This window comes from Onychostruthus taczanowskii, unplaced genomic scaffold, assembly GCF_017590055.1.
Source record: "Onychostruthus taczanowskii isolate IOZ18803 unplaced genomic scaffold, ASM1759005v1 scaffold6, whole genome shotgun sequence".
In the NCBI taxonomy this organism is placed as follows: domain Eukaryota; kingdom Metazoa; phylum Chordata; class Aves; order Passeriformes; family Passeridae; genus Onychostruthus; species Onychostruthus taczanowskii.
The window spans coordinates 12,718,043-12,743,749 of record NW_024503679.1 but is presented as its reverse complement, the minus strand read 5'-3'; the positions used below and the strand labels follow the sequence as shown (position 1 = coordinate 12,743,749).

The following is a 25,707-nucleotide window of genomic DNA, read 5'->3' as shown; positions in this document are numbered from 1 at the left end:
TTAAAACCTATCAGATTAAAGACATGGGTGTTTATGGAAATTTAGGGCCCAAACCCCATTAACAGGAACATGCTGGTGCAGAAATTCCTTCATGGTTCCAGGTGACCTGCAGTTCAGAAAAAGGGAGCCTGATCTGGCCTGAGGGGGTTATTCCAAGTGACTCTTAAAAGCTGTTTTTAACCAAGGCTCGTCAATAAGACTAAGTTTTGCAGACAGCACATGGCATTCAAATCTCAACTGGTGACAACTCTGAAGTACAGAGATTCCTCCCCATGAGAGAGATGCAAACGACTCCTATAATTAACGTATTAGCAATTCTATTAAGTCATCTATACCTAACAATAACACTTGCAAGAAACATAAATAGTTGCAACATGGCTTTTTCCTAAGGAGTTGGGTGTTCTGGAGTCAGTGAATTCTTGACATTGCAACACCCTTGTTCATAGCTGGGGTAAAGGTTGGTGAGCAATGAAGTGTTAAGCATCCCATCCCGTCTGTGGAGCTTGGCAGACACACTGAACTGAGTCCTGCCAAGATCAAACGCCATGCCAGCACTTCCAGCACAATACCAGAAAGGAATCTGAGATCACTGTTAAAAACTTTTTAATTTTTAACCCTTATTAGTCAAGGCAAAAAAAGCACATGTAGTACAGAGTAGGTTATCTCAGCCCACAGGTAAATATGAAGGAAGGTGAAGATTGAAAACTCTAATTTAACAGCAGTGCTACACAAGCTGTAATGTAAAATGAACTGCTGCACATTTGGAAAGAATCAGCAACATTTGTCTCATTATATCCAAAAGATACTCCCTCTCTAAGAAAATGAGGCATTAACAGTGTGACAGACTTAGAAAAGATTCACTGCAAGTCACTAGGGGGTAAACTTTTTCTCTAGGCTTTTTTTCTTTCAAGTCTCCTCTACAGGATGTGAAGGTGGGCTTTACATACACACCAGCACCTCCTGAAAGAGCATCTTCACATGGCATTTCAGCACATGTGCTTTAATAAAAGCACACCAGAAAGACTGATGTAAGACACCATGTCAGTAGAACAGCACATCCTTTGCTGGAAGGCTGCTTCTATCTAATTATGGTAATCCAGGCCGTCCCCTCCCCCAGTGCTGTGCTGTTTGTATTTATTTTCCTTGAAGGAGAGGAGAGATAAAGCAGAACAGAAGCTTTCTCCAGCCATTATCAGCTCCTTCCTGAGCTGGATTTCAGCTAGGGGCAAGGAGAGATTTAGAAGCCTTTTCCATCTCCAGAACTTAGCCTAATTTAACATTGCAATTCCTGCTGGGACTGTCGTGTGCAACCTGAAACAAGATACAGTGGATACACACAGCTCCAGGTTATGTATCAGAGATGCAATGCCAATGTAAGCTGCCAAACCTACCCAAAGCAGGTTTACTTGGGCTGTCTCGAGTTGAAAAGCAGCCAGTCCATGGAGCTGGAAGCTTCAGTTCAGGCCCTAGACTCCTGCTTGCTGTCTCAGGTACTTCACCTGCACCTGCCACTGGTATTCTCACCTGCTCCTCAACACTAGCACTGAGAAACCTGAATTAATAGATGTCCCAGTATAAAAACTCCTCAGAGACAAGTCTGGCAGCTCAGTAACCTGCTAGTGCTATGAGCAACTTTCTTACGGGTAAAACACCCAAACAAAGACACTAATTGGTTTATCCCTATACCGAGTTAGGGAGATTGAAATGAAAGATCGGTGCCTTGCCTCGTTCCTGTCAAAGCTGGCAGTGGAAGTGTTTGTTTGAACACAGAAATGTGGTTATGGCAGCCCCAGCGCTGCTCCCGAGGCACAGCCGGGATCCGCGTTCTCGGAAACGCCGCGCCACAGCTCGGCTCCAGCGCTGGAGGAAGTGGGGGAAGGTGCAGATAAGGGCAACTGCTGCCCTCAGAGTGCGGCAGGTGAAACACCGAGCCGACAGAAAGGGGAACAGGCTCCAGTCTGCGATCCGAGCCACGTCACCTCCCCTTGGCTGGAGGCACTCAGGGAGCTGGGAACATGCCTGCACACACGTGCACTCAGCCATGGCAACGCCCCAGCCCAGCACAGACTGTGCCACAGAAACTGGGTTACACAAGTACCCAGGTAAGCTCTTTATTGCCATTTTCCAATTTTTATTCAGCAAAAGTCAAGCACTTTAGAGAACCTATGCAATTTGATTAATTAGCTTAAAATGTTTAACTAAAAAAAAAAAAGAACAATCCAGAAGACAATGAATTACAGCTAAATGTAGCTTCTTGCAGTTGGTGAGCTCTTTTTATAGCACTGTATATATTGTATCCATCTCTGGCAGGAATCACAAAACAGGGAACAGAGGAGTTGAAAGCCTCAGGATTGTGCATGCGTAATTAGATGAGACACTTCCTTCACGAGGGTAATGTGAAACAGAAGTAACAAAGCAAAACAAGAACAATCTCCTTTGTGCTGCACACAGATTACATCACGATTCATATGAATTCCTTGTACATTATTCCTTTTGTGTCCCGCACTGATCAAGCATTTTTCCTTTTCAAAATAGGCTCTGGACAGTTTCACAAAGGGTTAAAGCTTAAAAGGGAGAGAGAAAAAAAATCCTTGTTGAAGAATGCAGCGGTGCAAATGAAACTGAAAGCCTCGGCACATGCACATGGCCACAACAGCTAAAAAATAACTCATCACCCGGATAAAAACTTGAAACCCACAGTCTGAGGCATTTTAACAAATGTGTTCAATGTTTCTACTCAGCTGAAAGAAAATCAGTTGCAAAATGCACACTGAAAGCAAACAGTGAATTTTGGTGATTTAAGGATACTGAAAGCTGTACCTCTCCTTAAGAAAAAAAAAGAAAGAAAAAAAAAAGAAAGAAAAAAACAGACAGACAGATGTTCTGGGAATACTATGGCATTCTACAATTCCTTTTGAAGTTTAAATAAAGAAAAAAAAAAGAAAGAAAAAATCCGCAGCAAAAAATAGCCCTGCTTCTTTTCAAGTGACTGCTCAAAATAGCTTGCAGTATTAAAATGAAAAGCCCTTAAAATGAAAGCGGAGCGAGCCCACGCCCGGCAGCGGAGCGGAAGCGGGGGGAGGCCGCGGCAGCCGCCCGCTGCCGGCGCCTTTGAACCCCGCGGCCGCTTCCCGCGGCGCCCGAGCAGTGCGGCACAAAGAACAGCCATTTTGTGACAGCGCCGGCCGCCGCCGCCCGCCCGAGCCGCCCGCCCCGGCCCCGCCGCTGCCCCAGCGACAACGGGCTGCCCCCTGCTCCCAGCGCCACGCACCGGGGGCAGTTTGTGCTTAACGCAACCGTTTCCCTCCTCTCCCCCCCTCCGCCAAACGCTGGTTCGTGTGCACCGACATCTCCATAAAATGGCTGCCACGTCAGGCGAGGGTGTTGTGCTGCGCAAAGCCCTGCGCTGGGAGGTGGCTGCTGAGCAAAAACACGCCATTTCAGACCTCGGAGCTCCAGCTCTGCACAGAAAAAGGCCTGGGAGCTAACCCACCGCATCCTTTTTTTCCCCCAAAAAAAGCTGTTTTCATGCTAGAGAAGCCCAGAGCTGGATACAGACACAAGGGCTGGCCCAGCCTGGCAGGGTCTGCAGCTCAAACCGTTCCCACACCGGGTATTTCAGAGGTGGGAGAGCAATTGCAACAGATACAGGCCAAGGAAAGGAAAAACTACGTATCCCACGCTTGTTACTTGCTATCTCTGCAAAACTCTCTCCTGGGCTTCAGGGGGGCCCCAGCCTGCCTCTGGCTCTGTACTTCCCATGAGGGCCGACCGTGGGTGATGTACCTTCACACTACCTGCCCTTCAGACACGCAGCACAGAAGATGCTAGAAAATACAGCAGATTGTCTTCAATTACTTATGCAAATCCCAGGCACACTGGTGGGGGTCAGCAGGAACTGCAGCAGACCCAAAGCAACTTTTACTTTGGGCAAAGTTGCATGAATCCTGCAGCTCCAAGTTCGATTTACTGTCAAAGCACAAAGGACAGGTGTTGCTGGGCACCTGGAAAGGCAGGAGTACAAGCCTCAGCTTACAAACTGTAAAGAGTTAACACCAGCTCTCTCCCCAGGAATAAATCGTCTGCACTGGGACAATTCTCAGGCACTTTTGTTTATTCCACACAGGCCTTTGTATTCCCTTAGAACTGGAAAAGGAGTCAATTCCTCAGTTAGGGCACTACAGTGGTGTGCAAAAACTGTATTTTCTTGCACTCCAACACCTTTCTCCAGCCCAGGTGAATGGCACTGGCTATATATCCACCTCCTCCACCACCCAGGGTTCCCACCAGGACTGTGCAGCTTCCCTGTTCAGGTACTTCCATGGATGCCAAGCTGGTCTCAGCAGCATGTGAAGTGCAGACACCGGTGCATTTCAGGGTTACAATACAGCAAAGTGGTGGCTTTACTTCCTAGAAATCATTTCCCCTACTTCAGGTCAACCTCAGGAAGTAAAGCACATTTTATGACACTGAGCTGACTCACACCTCACAAATAAGCTCAACAGGGTTCACTTGCAAATATCCTGTGCTCAATTGTTCCCACACTTCAGGTGTGTTGGTGTCACACAGAGCAGGTTAATTTAGAGAAAAAAAAAAGATGTGAGGAGGGAGAAGGGTTACCTCACACAACAGGTGTTAAATGTAAATAGATCAATTATGATAAATAACCTTTCAATGAAAACCCCAAAAGCACACAGACACTATGCAAATCTCATACCCCAAAGGAGAAAACCCCCTGTGGGACTCCTGCTACATGGCTCAGATTTTAGCTCTTATTCCTTTCCAACACTGGTAAAATGCTTTCAATTTCCTCAACAAATTATGTCTATTGCTGCTCTTGTTGATAATCTCCATTTCAAAAAAGCATAAAAATTTATATAATCGGTAAAATAATTTTTATAAATGATGACTTTTTACATAATATTTTGTGTGCAGCATTTACAGTAAAGAAAGCACAGTATGAAAATCTGATGTGTTTTTAAACTGCATTATTAGAAAAGCTCTGTTTAAGTGCTTCAACAATCCCTGAGGCTAATTTAGTTATTAATAATTTCAAATTAAACAATCTTACCCACATTTATTTTAGAATTTAAAATTTGACTGCATTTTTAAAACACCCAGAATACCAAGTTTATACCAGAAGGTTACAGTAATTTGATAATATATATATTGCCACACTATTCCAAGTTCGTGTGCTTAAGGAAGGTTAAATACTGGACATCAGGAATACTATTCAAACACCTGAACATCACATAGAGCACATGTGATACAACAGACAGTTCAGAGTTCTTTTTTATTAATGTCGGTTAAAAATGCAGGAAGGCAACACCAGAGAAAAAGAAACAAGCCAAGATTCAACTGAAATTAACAAAATGCAAAACTCAGTAATATTTACAAACCAAAACCCAAAAATGCATATAGTTTAATTTCCAGTTTTTGGAAGAAGTGACCTTTTAAATACAAAATGAACGATTTGGTAATTGTACTTCTGCATTCACAGCACACAAACATTTTCAGTATTTCACACTTTTCCCACATTAAGGTTAAGTTTCTAAAAATCTGTAAAGAATCTCATTACTTGACAAAAGTAAATAAAAATACTCTGAGCAAAAATACGTTAAACAAAACAGGCAAATCATTTGGTGCCTCTTGTTAACAGTCCCCGTGTATATTTTATGATACAAAATGCCATCACCAGCAGGACAAAGTCTGGTTAAATTGTATAAAAATATTCTAAAATACCTCCACAGAATCAAAGTTCTACAAGCTCAAATAAAATTTGAAGTAAGAGGTATCCGACAAACAGGCACTTTCCAGTTTATATTTTAAAATAAGCTTTTTTTCATTCATGTAACTTTTTCTTGTGCCTATTTACTATAATTTACTACTACACCAGGCTTCTGTATGGCCCTCAGTTAAAGTTTAGACTTCTGAGATTCTTCAAAGAAAAATTTGCCTTGTATGTAAAATGGTGCAATGCAGCAATGGCTAAACCGACAAGGTCATTTTTCACAGCACAAAAAACCTAAAAACTGAAATTCAAAAGCTGGAAAAACATCATACAGGGGCAAGGGCTGCCCTGAATAAAGGTACAGTACCTTTTGCCTAGGACATGGGCCCTTAAGTCACAACACAAGTTTCAGAAATTGCTACCAAAAAAAATTAGGGTGTGGCATGCTAACAATCTCAAGGTCATTCCTTAAAAAGGAAGCAAAATCAGTAAAATGTTTTCTATTAAGCACTGACAGTAACCCAAGGCTGTCAAAGTAAACAGGGTATTCACAGGTTTTACAAAAAAAAAAAAAAAAAAGAAAGTTGATAGGTCATACCTCGATGCATTGCTGTGGACTGAACCCTCCTCTCCTTGGCTTTTGTCCTTATTTCTCATCATCTTTTTATTCTTAAATATTAAAAGGGGGTCAGGGGTGTCTGTTTGCTTTGAAGTCCTGTGCCCAGGTATTTACTGTCAAAAGTTGAAAGAAAGGTAAGGTCCCAGTTCGTTTCACTGGCTTTCATTATCAGGAACAAAGTCCTGACGCTGCAATGATATTGTTATAACAATACACAGCACTGATCAACACGGCAAACCGGAGATTTAAAACAAATAATCATTTTTACAAGAAAAATCCGAGAATAAACACAGGAGAGGAGCATCCTGCAAACTTTCCCAAAGTAACACTGGATGCAAATAATCTCTGTATCTTATTGCGTCATCCCAATACAGCACAAATCGGTCGAAAATCAAAGTATTCAAAACGGCAGAAATCTAAAAATTATTAATTGCTCACCTACCTGATCCATGCACCGCCGCCAGGACCAAGTCGATATTAGTTTCGGGTAGTGGAAAAACATTAGATCCAAAATATTTGTAATTATACCGATAAAATATAAATTTCAGAAAATAAAAAAAAATATATATTCTAATCCCAAAAATATGCTGCCGATAAAGCAAAAGAAGCGGTAATTAGTACAAAAATGTCCGGGGGAAAAAGCTCATTAGGAGAGCGCACAAAAATGGAGGTACGCCATGGCTTCTAAGCTGGAAAAACAACGACCTGGGCTCTCTCCACGGCTTCTTCTTTCCAGCAAGGCACGAAAAGGGAGCCCTCAAAAGCTGCTTTTCTGCCCGAAAAAGGTCCGCTCGGCCCCCGATTAGTGCCTAGGAGAGGCAAGGGGCTGTGGGGGCCCCCTGAGGCTGCCTGAAAGTTAGGGAAAGTTGCGTAAAGTGTTGGGGAAGGCACGGAGCTGAGCGCGCTCTCTCTAAGGCACAGCCGCCATCTAGAGCTCCTTCCCAGCTCTGAGCTCTGCCTTTGATTGACACTCTCTACATTTACCCCACAACTCAGGTGATGTACCATAGACCCACCCCTTCATTTCTACCAAAAAAAGAGAGAGCCTCCACCTAAAGGGTGCCTGCTACCCCACAGCCCTGGCTCCTTCCAACTACCCCAGCTCAAGGGGCACCTTAACCCCATGTGGCTCAGGCACCCTTTGGAAGCCAGAAAGAAATGGAATTTGTGCCTTTTGTTTTAAAGATTTGCTAAATATTTCAGTGCCTGGGCTAAAATTACTTCCTCCCTGGACAGGAAGTGGTGCTGTTACAAGCCATTTTGAAGGCATGGAAGTGGAGCTCACAGCCATGCAGGCAGCAGCAGCCCACCCTGGGGGTCACCCCACCCAAGGGGCAGCTTCTCCCCAGTTCGGTGGCAGAATCCCCAGACAAGAGCTCTTCCCTTTGCCCCCCAGTGCTGGCACTGGCAGAGGGGGACAGGAGCATCCTCCGCTCCCAAGCCAACCCCACAGAGCTGAGACTGCCCTGCAGCTCCACAGCGCCTCCCTAGTGGTTCCCCCCACAACTCAAACCCAGCAGCCACACCGCTTCCATCAGCTACGCCAAAGCACTGCGCTCAAGCCAGTCCAACTCCATCAAACTGCTCATTTCTAATGCACTTTCTTAACCCATTCATGGTCATTAACAGATTTTAACAGAACAAATTAATTTTAAAGCTGCACAATAGCCAAGCTGCAGAATTGCAAATCAATCAATGGACATCTCCAACACGACATCCTGGAATTGAGAGGATGTATCACCAAGGGAATGGAGGTGATCCAAGTACCCCCAAACCACTTGATTCTGACTACCAGTTGTCTTCCATGACCAAAACCAACCCCTTAAAGCATAAGAACATTTTGCATATTCATAAGCATCACAACAAGACAGAGCCACCAGCCACTGGGGGACCACTGCAGGACAAAGGGGCAATGGGCTAGTTTGGGGTTCTATGGGAACATCCATGGCACAGCATCCCAACAGCCCAAAACCATTGCCTTCGACCAGTAGAACCAACACCATCCCCTTTAATTCCTCCACAGAGCTGCCATTTATCTCCTACAACCATCCATCCTCTTTCCACAAGGGGTTTCATTAGGAACTCTCCAATGCCACAAGTCATTAAAAAAATTCCACTTCACCAATTATTCACAGAAGACTCCTTGCACCTCAACTGCAAGAACTAAAGAACCACAATGCAAGACTATTCCAAATATTTTTTGGTAACACTAAGGAAATCCACTCATTTGAATGAGAAACCCTTCAGGTTGGTCCCAGAATCCAACTCCACCATAAAAACACATGGCAAAACCAAAGTGGGGCAAGCGTGTACCACCAAAATGGCTGGATGGAACAGGTATGAGCAACTCATCATGGCAAAAATGGGTATTTCCAAAAAAGTCCGAGCAAGGCAAATAAACGCAGACAATGAACAGGAATTTGTTTGGGTTTTCAAATATAATTTCAAGATTATCTCAGCACCAGGTTTACCATTTTGACCCTCCAGCACAAAACAAAGACAACTCTGAGTTTCAGGTGAAACATATAGAGAAGAAATGCCTACAGTTAAATTATTAGATCCACTAGAAACCTGTAAGGAAATCATGACTTCAAATATCAGAACCATTTTAGAATTCATTTGCAAAGGTTAATATGTCATTTGTAGCCATATCAAAAATAACTTTTTTCTCATCAAACACATGGCACAGTATTGTGACACTGAGGCTACATGCAAGAGCAGTGAAGCAGATTGGACACTTGCACAGAACAATTTTAAGACCAAAGAGACTGTTCAGGAAGTCTGTAGTCCAGGAAATCTGCTGAAAAGTTTCTGTACGCACACACAGCCCAAGAACATACCTAAAAAAGTTATACAAAACATTCAAGTACTCCTTTATTGTCGTGTTTTCTCAGCCTTCAATTGGTATCAATTCCATCTTAAAATAACTTCACAAAGTTCAGCAGCAGTGCCCTGACAATAGGCCAAGTACTGAAAACCCCTCATATTAAGCACCTGAATGAACAAGCCAGCGAATAAAAATTCATTGGAAGTCATGGCAAAGTGAACATAATTTGCAAATGAAAACCACATTTGATACCAAGTATAGCACAAAATTTTACCTTGCCTTCAGTACTTAGCTAAAGTATTTCTCAGTTTAATAGCAACCAAAAATGTAACCCACTTCAGTATCAAGTCAATAAAAAATATTCAGCCAGAAAGGACAAACACAAAGCGTGAAATAAACCAAAACCTTTTATTTAAAATCACTTCATAAATTACATTTTCTCAAAAGCAGTAGCAACAGATCTTTTACCAAATTAATTTGCCTGTCATGCAAAAACAACCCAAAACGAAAATTTTGCCACCCAGTCCTCAAACAGATCCATCACTGGACAGTCACTGATTAATTCAAATGCAAGTCCATTTTGATAGGATGATCACAACCCAGATCTTCTCTGGTTTAATAACATGAGAGTCCACGTTTTAACATCCTTTTCTCGGACAGACATCCCAGCACTCATGCATTAGTCCATTTCCTCAACCTCTCATTCCCCAGTGGAACTGCCATCTTGGTGTCTCATTCGTAGACTCCTTTTGACACTCTTCATCTGAATGGATTCTTTATGAAAAATTAGAAGAAAAATGCTGTTGGAACACACATCATTGCTTTAAACTGAGACATTCAACTACTGTACCTTGAAGATAATTTAAACATGTAACTCATGCTTCATTCCATGTTACACAGTCCACAATATCTACTTTTATCAGAAACAATGTCAAATAATCAATTCAAGAATAAAAAGTTTCACCAAAACTATAAAAAATGGGAGAAAATATCAGAAGTCCAAGAACCCCTTCAGGATCCATGAATTCCATTTGAAATTTTTAAACCACTAGAGAAATCTGTGGTGGGAAATCAAAGAAATTTGCTCTTGCAACCATTTTCATTGCACTGGCCCACCCCCTGAAGCTGACATTGCTTAGCAGAACACCAAGGTTCTTGTAACAAACCAAAATTTGTAAGTACTCTTCAAGCTCCTTTCTTCAAAGACACAGATCCATCAAAACCAATGAAAACAACTGGTTTCTTATAGACAGATGGTGGGTGACTGGACACAAGACATTCCACCATCTTAACCCAGTTTTCCAGCTCATGAAAGATGTACAGTGCAACAGCAAACACACTTCCAAGCAAATGGAATGACTGGTTTAGTTACTGGTGGGAAAGGACACACCAGAAATCAGACAAAACGGTCACAAGTCACACTAGCTACCTTTAGCAAGGTAATTCCAACTGTACTCATCATGGAACTGCAACCAAGCCCACAGGAGAGTGACAAACCAATCTGAACAAACAATATCCACGTGGATAAATATAAACCAAATGTTCCCTTCTTTCTATCTTCTTCCAAGAAATACAAGCTCAATTTACTTCAAGTAAAACCTTACTCCTCCTCACATGCAAAACTTAGGTACAGGAAGTTACTAAGTGTTAAGAACATCATTTTGAAACCAATGCTGACATGCAAAAAGGGTTTTAAAATGTCTTCATGATTTTGAGAATCTGCATTCCAACACCAATTTATTTTTTTGAATATGTATAGGTTTAACCACATTTTAGTCTGAAAGCCAATTTCACCACCACTCTGCTCCCTGATAATCCTGGGCAGATTCTGACAAGGGTTGCAGAAATTACCCATAGCCCAGCAAAAACCAGTGGGGCCATCTAGTGGTCTCTGCCTCCGCATCCCAGCTTCCCCAGTCTCATCTCAAAATAACCAGTTACAGCAAAGCAAAGAGCACTGGAAGCAGTGCAACAAGCCCAGTCTGACTTTCACAAGTACCCATGTGTCCTGTTTTATGCTGCTCTATACTTCCCTGTTTTAAATACAATGGGAAAGTCGTGCACATAGAAGTGGAATATGGCACCTGGTAATTTCACTTTGCACTGTGAAACATGAATAGCTGCAGGAGTATTCAACCCCAGGACATTCATGCTTTCAGAAACAGAACTTTCAAGTTTAAAGAAATGCTCTATTTCAAACATTCAACTCATCCTCAGTTAAGACAATGTATTAAATATTTTGAAAGGTGTTTTTCCCTCCCATTAAGCTAGTTTTGGGGTTGCTTTGGGTTTGTTTTTTTTTTTCCCAGTTCTCACCAAATTAATTTCAAATCCATTTAGGCATTTGAAGATTAATTAAAATTTTGAATGTTTTTTCATGGTAATGTCTTGACAGAAGTATCAAAATATGAAACAAAACCACCACAAAGTTGTTCCATTATTGACACAATCAAACACTGAGAAGTACTAACATACGTACAGTAGATATCCCATAAATAAGACCATTAAAATTATTTTTAGTTATTTTTAATAAGCTTAAGATATAGAAATCTAATTACTGACATGAACTTTCCTCACCTCTAAAAAAGGTAATTTAGTTATGCATTAGTCACCCTTTAAAAGGCTCTTTCCAGTTGGGTTAGCCCTCTGCCTCAGACACTCACAGGACCTGCCAAAAGCAATTTCAGGGCAAATTTCCCCACTCGGTTCACCTACACTTGGTTGGACCAAGAACTTCACAAGTAACCCCATGACCTTCATCTTAAATGCTTCTCTAAATCTTGTAAAATAATTAGCAGTAAACAGAACTGATGAGGTATTAGAATTAAGAACACATTCTTGTTCTCCAAGTTATTATACCTCAAAAAGATGCCACAGGAATGGCCAAAATATTAATAGCAGCCTCTACACCTGTGAAATTTACATTTGCTTTAAAAGATTTCACAGCATTTGTTTACTTATCAATTGAGGCACATTATAGTAAGAAATCTCAATAATGTTACAAAAATACACTCCTCCATGAAGACATATGCAGTGATCCTACATGTGAGGAAGATACTGGAAAACCCATTTTTTTTCCTAGATGACATGAGTCTACCATTCCTTCTGTAAAGTGATTTAGGCATCCGCCCATTTTTCAAGCTTCTGTTGTCTACTAGTTACTGGTTTGGTTTCCAAGCACTGTTATTTTTGTCATGATAAATCAGGGACCTGGGTAGTCCTGTAATCCTGACGAAGTTACCTTCAAACCACTGGTAACATGTTGGCACTCCATGCCATCCATTCCCAACCTGCCTAAAGGTTCAAGGCAACAATTACAAAACATCTGAGTTTACAAAGTTTTTCTCTTCAGCTCCTTTTGCAATTATTTGTTGCTGTATTAGAAGATTGCAGCAACAATAGATGTCCCTTATAGCCAAACCCACGGCTTCAGCCATTTCAGGTCCACTGTAACCCTGCATTCCTTAAAGGGTGAGACCGAAGCCCAACAGGTACAATACCCATGCATAAGACACCAATACATCTACAAACTATTCCAGAATGAAATCTGAGGCTCAAACTCTTAACCGAGGTGACCTACTTGGGAATGGGAACTCACTCCAACAGAGGGAGCAGAATGGACAAAATGAGGTTCTGAGCAAACCAAACCTCAAGTTTTACACTTCAAAGCCCATTAAAGCAAAGTTTTATTCTCAACGACATCCCTGGTAACTTTTACACTGGAGGAAAGAAGTGTCCTCTATTGGCAGCTAAGTCCATTATGTTATTCTGTACCATCCTTAGCAGGAACTAAGTGCTCTGGACAGCCCTAAGTCTGCTTTTACCACCTTTAGATGTTCCTTAAGCAGAGCAGTAAAAGCACAACCCATGTAGGGTTGGGTATTTATAGGTAAGAAAGGCTATTTCCCAGGTTTGTCAGATTTCAAGGTTAATTCCAGGTAAGATGTGGCTTTATTCACAAATGCACTCATTTGTGAGTATTTTTAAATAATAAATTTTACTGCATTAAGCAAAGTATGCCAACTTTAATAAAGCTCCTGGTGTTTTTGAGTATTTTCTCTCATCTCTTAAAAAAGAGAGTTAAAAATGAAACTCAGTGCTTCAACTAAACACCATGTTAACCAAAGAATGCAACACCAGATCTTTCAAGATCCACACACTGGAATGCTTCACAACTGCTTTTGGAAACTTCTTTTGTAGACAACCATTTCAACTAAGTCATTTAAGGGTTTCACATTCACCTCTTCCTTTAGGTAAGGATTGTAAACCAGAAAAGGATGGAAAATTACTCACTGTGTAACTGAAAAGCCAAAGTTCTACTCAAAGAGCCAGATCTGACAATAGCTAATTTACAACCCAATGAAAAAACAGAAATGCACACAGAAAGATGTAGCAATCACACCAAGATTAATATTGAAATGGAACATGAGTCACATGTTTAGAGATTCTAGCAGGTGACTGGGGCTAGGAAGGCATCAGTGGATAGCATAAGAAGAGTTTTGAGGAATAGCTGGAGAAGAAACGTATCAAGAAATATACTGCTGGACACACACCTGCAGTGGGAAAAATAGCTTAAGGCTTCTGAAAGAACAAAGAAATAAAACTTACAGACCACAGTAGTAGAAGAAATTAAATACTTATCAAAACTAAGTTTGTGTACACACATTAAAAACTTAATTTCTCAAAGCCCATGAACTCTTTTGTTACATCTTTTTCTAACTGCTTTGCTTTAGGACTGAAAACTCAAATGAAAAAATTGGTCCAAAATGAAACTGATCCAGAAGCAGCAGGAGGCCACACTAAGACAGCCTGGCAAGGTCTGCACCTTCTCCCACAAATTCCTTTTCCTTTTCCGAAGGGCTCTACATCAGTCTCCACACTATGGAGTGGAAGAGAAGCACAGGACTTTGGAGTACAAAACCAGCTTCTCTCCTAGAACCTGAGGCAGTGCAAAAGGCAATGGCTGCTGGAGGGCTCTACTAACAAACACAGCCATGGGACAGCTGAAATTCACTGTCATCTAGCCACTAAAATGAGTGGATTTGCATCTTGGAACATTTTCCCAAGTTATCTGAAGCCTAAAGAGGGCTTTGGTCAATCAGGTAGCATGTCAGACTAAAAGAAACTGTCTCTTAAAGAAAAGCATATATTCCAAAGCACAGTGCTACAGGAATAGAGCTTCACATAAAAAAAGTTAATCCATGCACACAAAATGTAGTGAATGCCCTAATTAAATATGCAGAATCAAGGAGTCTGAATTTTAAGCAGAGAAAGACAAAAGGACTTGGGTCTTTCCACAAGCAACTTCCAAGGAAGTCACAAAATGTGCCAGAGACAACAAAAGGTCAAGACCAAATCCCTTTTATTTAAGAAAATGGGAAAAAATTCTCTCCCTATATTCATCCAGTATAGAACTGAATTAATTTACCTACACAAGCCTGCCAATTTTATGTTTTGACTATATGAGGAATAATTTCAAGTCTATCAGCTAGCAGTTTCATTTAAAAAATACAGGAAACTGTACTGGCATTTATAATTTTGTGCAAAGCCAGAGCTTTATGAATGAAGAAGACAAACAGAACAATTGTACAACAGGAAGACAGTAACTGTCTGCTCAAAGGCTCCCACTGATCCTGACAGAAGCATAAGGACAACACAAGATGCTTGTACAGCAAGTTCTTCCTGCCATACTTTCCACACCATTTGTTATCCAAATTGTGTGTAGTACCTCTCTAGAGACAGACATCTGCATACCAAAAACCCTTCTGAACAAGCACGACTATGATATAAAAGTTCTCAGTGAAATCTGGAGTCAAATCACGGAAGCCTCCAGAACTACAATCAGATCTGGAAGCTGTTCTGCAGCCAGCCAGGGAGAGAGCACTACCCAAGTACTGCTCACTTCCCCAGAGCCCAGCAGGAATGATCCAGGGTCCTTTTAAGCTTTTCTGAACACACATGCACACATGGCCACACACTAATGACCTTCAGAATGTATCCAGCCAAAGCCTTCAGCCACTTAAACACTACAGCCATGTGTGGTTGCTGGGGTTTTTTTAAAGCTAAAAAGTAAATGTTATTAGGAGTAACAACTTACCAGTGCTTCAACCAAGAGCAGCTATTTTGCTTACAGTGAGTAAATCAATTCCTCAACATATCTGTAGGGAAAATGGGATATTAGAACACTTGAATTAAAATAAATTAAAAAACAAAAGAGATCTAAACCTTAAGGTCTATAAGACCAAGCAACAGCTTTTATTACAAAAGCCCTCATTAAAAACAAACAAACAAACAAAAAAAAACTCCCCCACAAACACAAAAAACCAACCATTCCCAGCTCACAGCATGTGCTACAGAAGTTATTTTATTAAAAAAAATTAAAATTATCACTGAGGAACCTGTTATTAAAAACTTGAGAACAACTTAAGAAATTCGGACGCAGTCCACAAATTCACTGAGAAAAAAACAACAAAAAATATATTCTGTGAGGTTTTCAAAAAAGATCACTCAGGCATTAATTCTCGAAGCATGCTTAAGCAACCCGACTTGCCCTTCACAAGAGCAAATAAAATGCTCTTTTTCCTGAGAGGAGTTATCTGCTGGATGCAGGGCAATTACGTACCACATTTATGTGGAACAAATTGTCTACTATATCTCTAAGTTACTCATGTAAGGGCAAGGTCCGAATGTGGAAATCTGACTCTGAAAATGCCTCTTGGCAACCTGTATCAATAAATTCTTAATCACAGTTACCTTAAGCAAAGGTAGAAAGATTAAAGACCTAATACTCTAAAACAACTCATGAACCCCCTTTCCAGGGTAAATTTCAACTACATGAAATAAGACATTCAAGTTTATCCTCCTGACACATACAAGCAAACCATTTCTCTTGTAATCTCTCAGATTCTACTTATACTGAAATATAGCCTCAAACACATAAAAATTAATGAACCTATCCAGTGACAGCGTACTGTGCAATCCTCTAAATTCTTCTCTTCCATTTGACACCTACTCAGAGGTGTAAAAAGAAATATGGGATGAAGAGGACTGTAATTTCCTTGTTGATGTAATTTACTTGAAATGCTTATTATGAAAAAAGCCTTTAAAAAGGGAAACGACAAAAAAATAGCAGTAGGCTGGCAGAAGCATGTAGAATATCCTAATGCATGAGAAATTTAGTTTTAAAAAAGTATTAATGATATTTTAAAATATATTTGCATCAAGTAGCTGCTACTAAATGGAAGCACAGAACTTCTGTGAAGTGCCCATCCACCATTTTAGAAGAACCACAACATGGCTGCTGGACCATGATCAGCCATGAGGCATCCACCAGTCATCCAAGGCACAGAAAATGAACCAGGGAAACAAGTGTTACTTGGGCCCTTTGAATCACTTCACTCAAAAAAGACCACTTAGAAACTACAATCTGTATGAAGACAAGTAAATTTAATGACTGGAAGACTCAATTTACAGCTCTCAGCCATTTGTAATAATTCACGGCACAGCTACACATCCATCATTGCATCCAAGTTGGTTCTTGTTTTGTTTAGCTCTAGAGCAAGCACACAGCTACGGCAGTTTGACAGAAACTTTAATGAGGGTAGTATTTAACATGGCTGTCACCACAAAGCACCTTCCTTTAATGACAGTGTTATGAAGACTCCACCAGTTTTGTTCTTCTGACCTCAGCACGCTTGTGCAAAAGGAATCTTTGGTGTGTCAGAGTGGTATCACGTAGTAATAGTGACACTTCTCTTCTTGGAAGTGAGTGGATAAACCAAACAATGAGCTTTGTAAAAACAGCACGAGGATATTGATAACATATTACATTTCATTCACATTAGTTATTTTTTCACTATTATAGAATATGCCCCTGTACTTATTTAAGTTTTTAATTTTTACAACCAAAACACACACACTCTTAAACTACAGAATCAATCACCAAAGCTACAGGTTTATGCCACGAGCCAGAAACCAGAGCTTGGAAATACAATCCTGGCTGAAAGAAATTAACTTTTCATTTAACAGCTGTATTTCCTGTATCTAATATCAAAATCTTTTAATCAGACTACCTGCTTTAATTGTTGTAGCCTGGGTGATTAAAAAAATCCATCCCCTATTTAAAAATAAATATGAATTTACTTTTTCTAGGTTATCTAATAGCCTATTTTTGTTTTAAAATTACAGACACTTGAAGTACAGTACAGCCTACCACACAAAACATGCCCGGCATCATAGGCTCCCACAAAGACTGGCACTAACCATCACACAGTGCATCTCCCTTTTCAGCAAGAGGTCAGGTCAGACACCCAAAAGCTATGAACTGGTATCACATTTTGTCTTGTATTATTTAATTAATTAAAGTATTTTGGCAAAGACGATTCATATCACCACATCAACATTCTTCCACATACGCTGCCAATGCGACCAGAATCTGTTCTATGCGGGCTCACATCCCTGCAGAAGAACAGCTTCCTCTACTGAGAATGTTTGGACTCAGCCTGAGAGGTTCTCCTGACCCCCCTCGATCCTCACAAGCATGCTGTAGCGTAGCCATGAACTTGGAACTTCCCTCAAGTCCCAGTAGTGTGCATCTAACCCACTGAGGTCTACTTATTCTAGAGGGGAAGCCAAAAACAAGTTTGTTCTTGCAAGAAAAGGCAGCTCTGAAGAGGCCACAAAAGGGACAGTTAAAGCTGCTTTTACTGTAATGTCTATTCAGCACTATCAGCATTAGGACAATACTGGAAAGATGCAAGACCGTTAAGAGCAAAGTGCTGAATTTCCTATTTATAGTAAAACGCTCAAGTCAGGCAAGATCTGCTCTTGAGCACTGTGATTTTCTGATTTTTACTTTTTTAGGTTTTTTTGTTTTCTGTTTTTTAAAGAGCAGGTTAGTTAAAAATTGCAGATTCAGACATTGCAGAATTTAATACCAAGAATATAAATCGAGTCTGACAGGTTCAATCCCATCAGTGTTATCAGAAGTTTGTGTGACTCAGACTGGCCTTGCCTTTATCATAATAGGCTGTGCAGTATCTGTGATTTTTGACCCTCTAAACTGAAAACTTATGTGGGATTTTAGATACGCCCGGTTGTTCTTAAGGTATGAGATCATTTCTAACACAAACTTCTAGTTCTCACACCTGCCACCAGACAGTCACACGATGAAGTTGCAGAACATTCTGACATATCACCTTGCTCGTTAGCTGTGTTTGCTGCAGGACATCCATGATGGTGGCACACGTCCAATATCTATAAATATAATTTGAACTCTACCTTGCACATCAGCAGTGACTCACTGCAGATAAAGGTTTATTACAACCTGAAGAGACGTTTTTGTAAGGCTTATGGAAAATTGTGTACAATATCTTTTCTGTGAACAGACTGAAGGCTCCATCCAAGCCAAAAAAACCCTAGCTGCACTCAGGTGGGGGGTTCACAATTGTACTTTCGGGTTATCATCATGAATTATGTAATTTGAAAAAGCAAATCATCAGAAGTATTTTTGGGAATCCCGATACCCGTGTCCTCATGAAGACGCCTCACGCTTTGAGGTCCTGAGCATGCACGCAAGTACACGAGCATGGGAAGCTGTGAAAAGGAATCGGTTAAGACAGGCAAACAGGATCCCCCACTTTTAATTACAGAGTGGTGAAAGCCTGACTCAAAGGTTACTCTGATCCTAAATGCAGAATCTGAAGTGTAAAAACAAAAAATAAACAGCAAAAAGCTGCTTTGTTTACACTGCAAGGAAAGCAAGATATCTTGTAATAACTAGGCACCACTTTAGGCTTTTAGAATAAAATTTACACCAAACCCCAAATTTTAAAGTTTATTGTACAAACAATTTCTCAAAAAGGAAAAGCTTATGAGCGTCCCTTGCTAATAAACCAATACCTTGAACTAAGGAAAAGCATTCCTGAAGTTTGATTAGACAACATCCTTAGGAGATGACAATCCTTTGGCTTCACCACATGTCAACATGGTCATAGCAGATTGTTAAAAAGTTGTACTTGTGAGTGACCATAAAATCTTCAAAGATGCAGGAGACATTAACATTGCTGTAGTACGTACATACTAACAATTTCCAAATGCACTACGCTTGAAAGAAAATAAATTCAACAAGGTAAAACACTGAAATTTAAATGTTTAATGTTTATTTTGAAAGAAATCGTTTCCAGGATGATTAAAAAACAAAAAACACAAACCAAACAAAACCCCACAACACAGGGTAACGTACCTGGCACGCCCGGTACAGGATTTTGCTCAAGGTCTTTTGCCCAACCAGTCATCTGAATCTTTGGAAGAACAATATCCAGTAATAGCCCTTAAAGATAAAAAACAACAAAACCAGGTTTGTCTGAAAACGAGGTACAGAAAAGCTCATTAAGCCCTAACATTCTTGACTGACAAACTTTCTGAAAACCCGTAAAGGAAATGTCCTTGAATAAATCAAAGTTTTACCAACAGTACAAAACCAATACTCCATCGTTGTGAAGCGTTAGTCCCCAAAAACAAGAAACAGGCCCCCAAAAATCTCCTCTATGAATTCCTGAAGTCTTGGGTTACTACCTTCAAGTATAAATTCTACAATTTCCCCAAACATTAATGCTACAAACTCATTAAGTAAAAAAACCTAAATAATTTTCAAAGTTTAATGTAGGTTTTCACTGGTGAAACAGGACACACAGAACTTCAGTTCATACACAAATACTGTCCTTTTCCACCAAATACTAAATATATATATATGTAGCCATATATTATAAAAATAAACTGCCCACTTATTAAATAGCCTCAGTAAACTGAAATTTATGCCCTAGCAGCACATAAACATGACATTATATGAAGACAGCATACCTGTAACCCCAAAGAAAAGCTTTTTAGAAGTCCAGACAATTCATAAAATGTGTCCCCTCCTTATGAATTTTTTTTTCTTCCCATCTGCACAGTAGCAAAAAGGCAATTTCTAGTTTCAAAAAAATAACAAGGAAATGAACATACTAACACAAGGTATAACCATTCTTACCTAAGAAAAATAAGGCATGAACGAATCCTCAGGAAGCTAGTCAGGAAGTAAGGTTCTGTTCACGAAATCCTACCTGAAAAAACAAAGTATGGAAATTTTCAGTATTTTGCTTTAGAAAAGCAGTGTTAGCCATATGCCTGAAGCCTACCAATCTTAATAATTACTAAAGTCAGGAAAAACTTATGATTACAGTAAGTGTCTTTTGATCTGAACTCTAAAAATAAAAGTTTGAGTGGCTGTACATTCCTGGCTGAAGAAAAACCCTCTGGAGATGAGTGACTGACATACAACATACATGATCTGTGTTTTTCATGAATAACTGCAGTCTGCTCTTCTGTCTCCCATTACTTTAATTTTGAAAGACTTAAAGCTAAAATTCCCGTTTAAGATTTTTTTTACTGAGTAATTTATCACACAATATCCCTCAGCCCTTTTACTTTTTTCCCATTAAAATCTTCAGCAGTAGGCTATACAAAATTAAATAAAACCTCTACTGATAGCAAGGTTATTTTAAAATGGCTTCTGTCATCAGCGTCTCTGAATTTTAAGTCCTAAGTTACTTCATCTCCCCAAAAAAACATCTTTTCGCCCTCTAGAACACAGTTTTAAAGTCTTCAGCTTCTTTAACCTTTAATCAGATCTCAAACTATGTTCTTTTAACACAAGGAACACCATATTTGCACAACCTCTAGCCAACTTTTCTTGCGTTTTGTGAAAAGCCACAACATTTTATTTTGCAGCAATTATATTTATCACCAGCATTACTTCATACTCCAGAAGTGTAGAATCATTCTGCAAATATACAATTTTAAAAACCGGTTTTATGCTGAATTAAAAGATGTAGAAATTCAAACACCTACACCTTAAAATACAAAAAAAACCTGCCGCAGAACTATTAAATAAAACACATTATGAATTACAAGTAATTTATTTTCTGGAAAATTACCTATTTTATTTTCAGCTGTTAAAATAAACCAGTCAAAACTATTTAAAAATTATCCTGTAATATACTTAAGACAAATCCAGGAGACACCCACCTAAAGCTAGAACTTTCTTTAGGGCAAAGTGTGTATGCCAGAACCTGTTCTACACTGCAGAACTGTTGCTGGGGTTATAAAACCACCATAATCCAAACCTAAAATAAAGACATCGAACACTTTGCATAAAGGTGACAGAAGTCCAGTGATTGTTAAAACTTGTATTTCTATTTCCAAAAAAAAAGGGCTAACTATAATTGTTACAATGACAGATTCTTATTTGCAGAGGAAGTACCGAAAAAATGCAGATTTACCTCCAACTGCAGTATTTAAAATCTGCACAGAGTTTTATAACCTTGCACAAGCGTACACCATTAAAATCCAACAAATATGGCTATACACAACCTCCAATTAAAACTAAAGTTTTCAGTATTTACCTTTTGCTCTTCTACAGAGACTTTTCATATATTTAAAATCACAATTTTACCCTTAAATTGGTAATTGCTGAACGCAAGCCAATACAAAACAAACGTCAGCCATTTACATTTAAACTTGCATTTTAGAAAGTCTTGCAATAGGTGTTGTACAACTTCTAAATTATGAGAACACCGAAACGACGTTTAAAATGTTTTGTAATGAGAAGTAACTGTGAGATCTCTGAAAAACCTATAAACTGAATAATAAAAACAAACCTGATACCCATGAAATGTTTTTTAAAAGCTTTCCATGTCAGACGCAAACTCATCCGTTTCCATATCGTGCAATTCGTATTTAAGTAACTCTCTTTTCTTTTTGTAGTGTCGTCTAAATCACAACTGTAGTATTTTGCCAACTTTAAACGGCAGACTTGGCATGACCGAGCTTTGTTTTTCTCAAGCTTTTAAGTTTCTACACTGCCGTTTTAATTGCAAAATCAAATTTGCACGTAATTCCTAGGAGTTTTCTTTTAAACTTCTTCACCTGAATTGCTGCTTCTCCAGTGAAATAAATTTTTCTCTATTGTTTCATAAAGTACCAATCGGTCTCCTCCGCAGCCTGTTTCTCTTACTGGTTTACAAAGAGTTAAAAGCCAACACCCCACAAAAAAACCACTCCAAGTTTTATTTTTAAGAGAAAAGGACATGGCGTCTTTGTTCTTAGAAACTACGAAAACATATCCCCATCCGAACAGCGACGGGCAAGAAACGCTCTTCACATAGACACGGGGCTAAACATTTCGGTGATGCTGTCGTACAGCCTTCACCTCTCCCCCCTCCCTCCACTGCTGCATTGGAGTTCCAGGCTGGTTTGCAGATACCCCCCCTTGAACGCCGCGCTGGGGGGAACCGGTCTGCAGCCCCCCTGTGCTCGGTGCTGCACAGGGGAGCCAAACCCCGCCGCTGCTCCCCCCGGGGCTGCTTCGGGGACAGGGCGTGCGGAGCCTCCCGGGTGCTGCAGGAGAGCGAAGGGAGCGCCCGCAGCCGCCGAGGGTCACCGGGGCTCCCCTTGTCCCGCCGCTCCCCCTCAGCCCAGCCCGGTCTCGGGCACGGGCGGGGGTCCCCGAGGGTACCCGCAGGTCCCCTCAGCGAGCGGCGGGGGGGGAAGGAGGGGGCAGGGGGAGGCAGCGCCCCCTCCCCCTCCCAGCTCCAAGGACATTTTGTTTTTCCTCCCAAGGACAAAGGACAATGAGGAGCCCGGAGACTCCGGCACTTACCCGGCGAAAAGCAGCCCGCTGACAGGCACCCGGGACCCCGAGGACGGGGCGCTGCTCCCGGCTCTCCCTGCCCGCGGCCAAGGGCAGCCCCGCGCCCGCCCGGCGAGGGAGCGGCGCGGGCAGCGCTCGGCAGCCCGGCGCCATTGCTGCCCGACCGTCGGCAGCCCCGCTCGGCAGCCCGGCTCGCCGCCCTCCGAAGCCCCGGAGCCCACAGAGCGCCGGGCCCGATTTGGCGCCCGGGAGCGGCACCGGGGGCGCCCGCCGGGCGTCTCCGGCGCGAGCGGCGGGGACAGCACCGGGAGACGGGCGGCAGCTGCCGCTGCTCCCCGGCCATCTTGTGCCGTGTGTGTGAGGGAGCCTCCGCCGTCTCCTCTCAACTCCTTGCTCCCCTCCCCCCGCACAACATGGCCGCCCGGTCGCTCCTCACTGCGGCGGGGAAGGGGCGGCACCGTGCGCGCGCCCCGCCCCTCTGCGCGCCGCCCCTCCCCGCCCTCGGCTGCGCGCGCGCCGCGCGCAGCTCCCCATTGGCCTCCCCCCGCCCGGGCCCCGCGCGCTCCGGCGCCGCGGCCTCCCATTGGCCCGCGCTCCCCGCCTCAGCCGCCCCCCATTGGCTCCCGCCGCCTCCTCGCGCGCCGGCCGCAGCAGCCGCCCCTCAGGGGGAGGCGGGAGCGGGAGCGGGAGCAGGAGCGGCCGCCGCCCCCTCCCAGCCCCACCTGGCCGAGCCGTCCCACCTGAACTGCCCCGGGACAGCCTTGAGCCCGTTGGGCCCGAGCTCTGCCAGACCCCGCTCCAGAGATCTCCTCGTGCCTCTGACACACAGCGGGGTTCAGCCCCCTAAGCTGGCTGCTGGCGCCCCGCATCTCACGGCCCCGTTTGCCGCCATTCCACGAACATCACCTCTGTTATCAGCCCTTGACATGAGCCAGGGACAGCTCGCCTGCCAGGGTCCCTACGGAGAAGTGGGGCTACGAACCCCTCTGTTCTGATGGGATACACACCGCTGTTGTGCACCTTCAGCTCCAGAGCCCGGCTGGGGCACAGAGCCAGCACAACCCAGTCACCTGCCCGTCTGCCACATCAATTCCCCATTACTGCTGCTCAGAAACTGCACAGATGCACAAATAAAACTAGGTGTTCTTTTCTCAGCTAACACCATAGAAATTCTGGTGTGCCAGCCTTACCAGGACAGTCTCCTGTTTTGACTAGAGCCATGGAAACCACTTCAGATATCAGCAAGATGGAAAGGCATCCCTCACACTGCTAGGAATCCTGTCACCAGCCCCAGTTATGGTGCTCCTCTGCAAGAAGCACACACAGCAAACATGACAAAACTGATATTTATATCAGTTTTACTGATATAAAGTTTCACTTCAGCAGTCACTTTGAATAATATGCACATGTTTCACTTTCTTTCATTTGCCCAAGTGACTCCACTAAAAGCAGAAAGAAACTGTCTGTCTTCCTTTTTCATATTAATGAACCTGGGTAATTATGACAGAATTAAACTAACAATACGTCAAATGATTATTTGAAAGGCCTCAGGATCCAGTCTGGCACTAGAGATCACGCAGCTGGAGTTCGGCAGCTCTCTCCTGAGTCCTGGAAAAACCACAAGGAAGTGGCCAGCTGAAAAGAATCAATCTCTATGATTTTGAGCCAAGAGTTGTATTTCCTTTCAAAATACAGACAAAATATGACCTCGTGTATAGGACAGCAGGGGATAGCTACTACTTGTAGACAGTGGGATAAGGTGTTACCATCTTCAGAGAAGGGATGGTGGTGACCCACATAAAGCTGCCACAGCACAGGAACCTCTGTCAAGGAATCAGTGGTGGTACTAAAGAGTTGATGCAGCTTCTCACTGAAAAGGGGCAAAATGCCCGTTTTTTCCCCTCTCACAAGAAGAACTATTGAAGTTCTAGTCTAGGGAGACTATGGATAGCAGAAAGCCTGTTCTACAACTTCTTTCCCATTTAGATTCCTGCAAAGGCCAATTCTCTTGCTCTCAGTGGATATGCTCTCATACAACTGTATCTAAAGGTGCTTGCATGGACAGAACTCAGATGTTATCCTCCTTGGAAAACCACCAACAGTGAAAAAAGGGGGAATGATGAGGCAGGATCCAGATGAAAGCAGGGTGCAGCAACAGCACTTCTCCTTATATCAGCATTTTCAGCCAATCCTGCATGGTAAAACTTCACAGCAAAGACCAAGATTAGAAATTCCATGTACAATTTCCAGCCTTTCTCTTATTTCTTCCCAAACACAAGTACGTTTCTAGCAGAATAGATGTGTGATCACTTGCAATAACCACATGAAAGAGAAAAGAGATCAGGGATTCTAGACATAATAGTACCTTGTGTGATTCCAGCCAGGAGAGTTGAGATTATGCCTGAACAAGACCTAACCTGTGTGCTCGCACTGTTATCTGATTTTCTCTAGCTATACCAGACTGTCTAGTGTAATAGACTGTTCCTCTTAAAAAAAAAACAAAAAAAAAAAAAAAAAAAAAACAAAAAAAAAACAAAAAAAACCCATAAGAACTCTAAGTACATTTATAGATAAATGTTTCTGGAAGTCTTGTACTCTATTGCTGCTATTTGTAACTAAAAAATTACTCAAAGTCTAATATCTTCATTAAATATGTGCAGCACTGCTCTTTTGCTTCCTGGGCACCAAGACCTGAAGCAGCTCTGAAAATCCTTCCACGAGTATCCATGACCTCCTCTGTTCCTTGGCCCTGAGTAGCTGCATGGAGGTGAACACAAGTGCAGTCACTCTGCAGAGCCATGGTGCCATGGTGCTGCTGTTCCTTACCAGGAACAGACTGT

At 42.0% G+C, this 25,707-nt stretch overlaps 1 protein-coding gene and 1 long non-coding RNA gene across 3 annotated transcripts in view; one reads left to right on the top strand and one right to left on the bottom strand.

Moving 5' to 3' along the window:
• CHD2 (chromodomain helicase DNA binding protein 2) overlaps positions 1-23,314 on the bottom strand; it is a 71,238-nt gene extending 47,924 nt beyond the window's left edge. The window contains exons 1-6 of one of the 2 annotated variants that reach the window (XM_041418553.1): positions 22,877-23,314; positions 20,207-20,279; positions 19,421-19,507; positions 15,275-15,335; positions 6,793-9,951; positions 6,330-6,463 (exon numbers count right to left, since the gene is read on the bottom strand). In XM_041418553.1, coding sequence (XP_041274487.1) covers positions 6,330-6,391 — 62 coding nt within the window. In that variant the 5' untranslated portion in view covers positions 6,392-6,463; positions 6,793-9,951; positions 15,275-15,335; ... (1 more) ...; positions 20,207-20,279; positions 22,877-23,314. Of the gene's footprint in view, positions 1-6,329; positions 6,464-6,792; positions 9,952-15,274; positions 15,336-19,420; positions 19,508-20,206; positions 20,280-22,876 lie in introns of those variants that run through there. The other variant, XM_041418554.1, reaches the window with a different exon arrangement.
• LOC121343406 lies at positions 1,067-2,874 on the top strand. Its single transcript, XR_005953702.1, has 2 exons — positions 1,067-2,102; positions 2,536-2,874. It is a non-coding gene; the product is annotated as an uncharacterized LOC121343406 (long non-coding RNA).
• Positions 23,315-25,707: the final 2,393 nt, after the last annotated feature.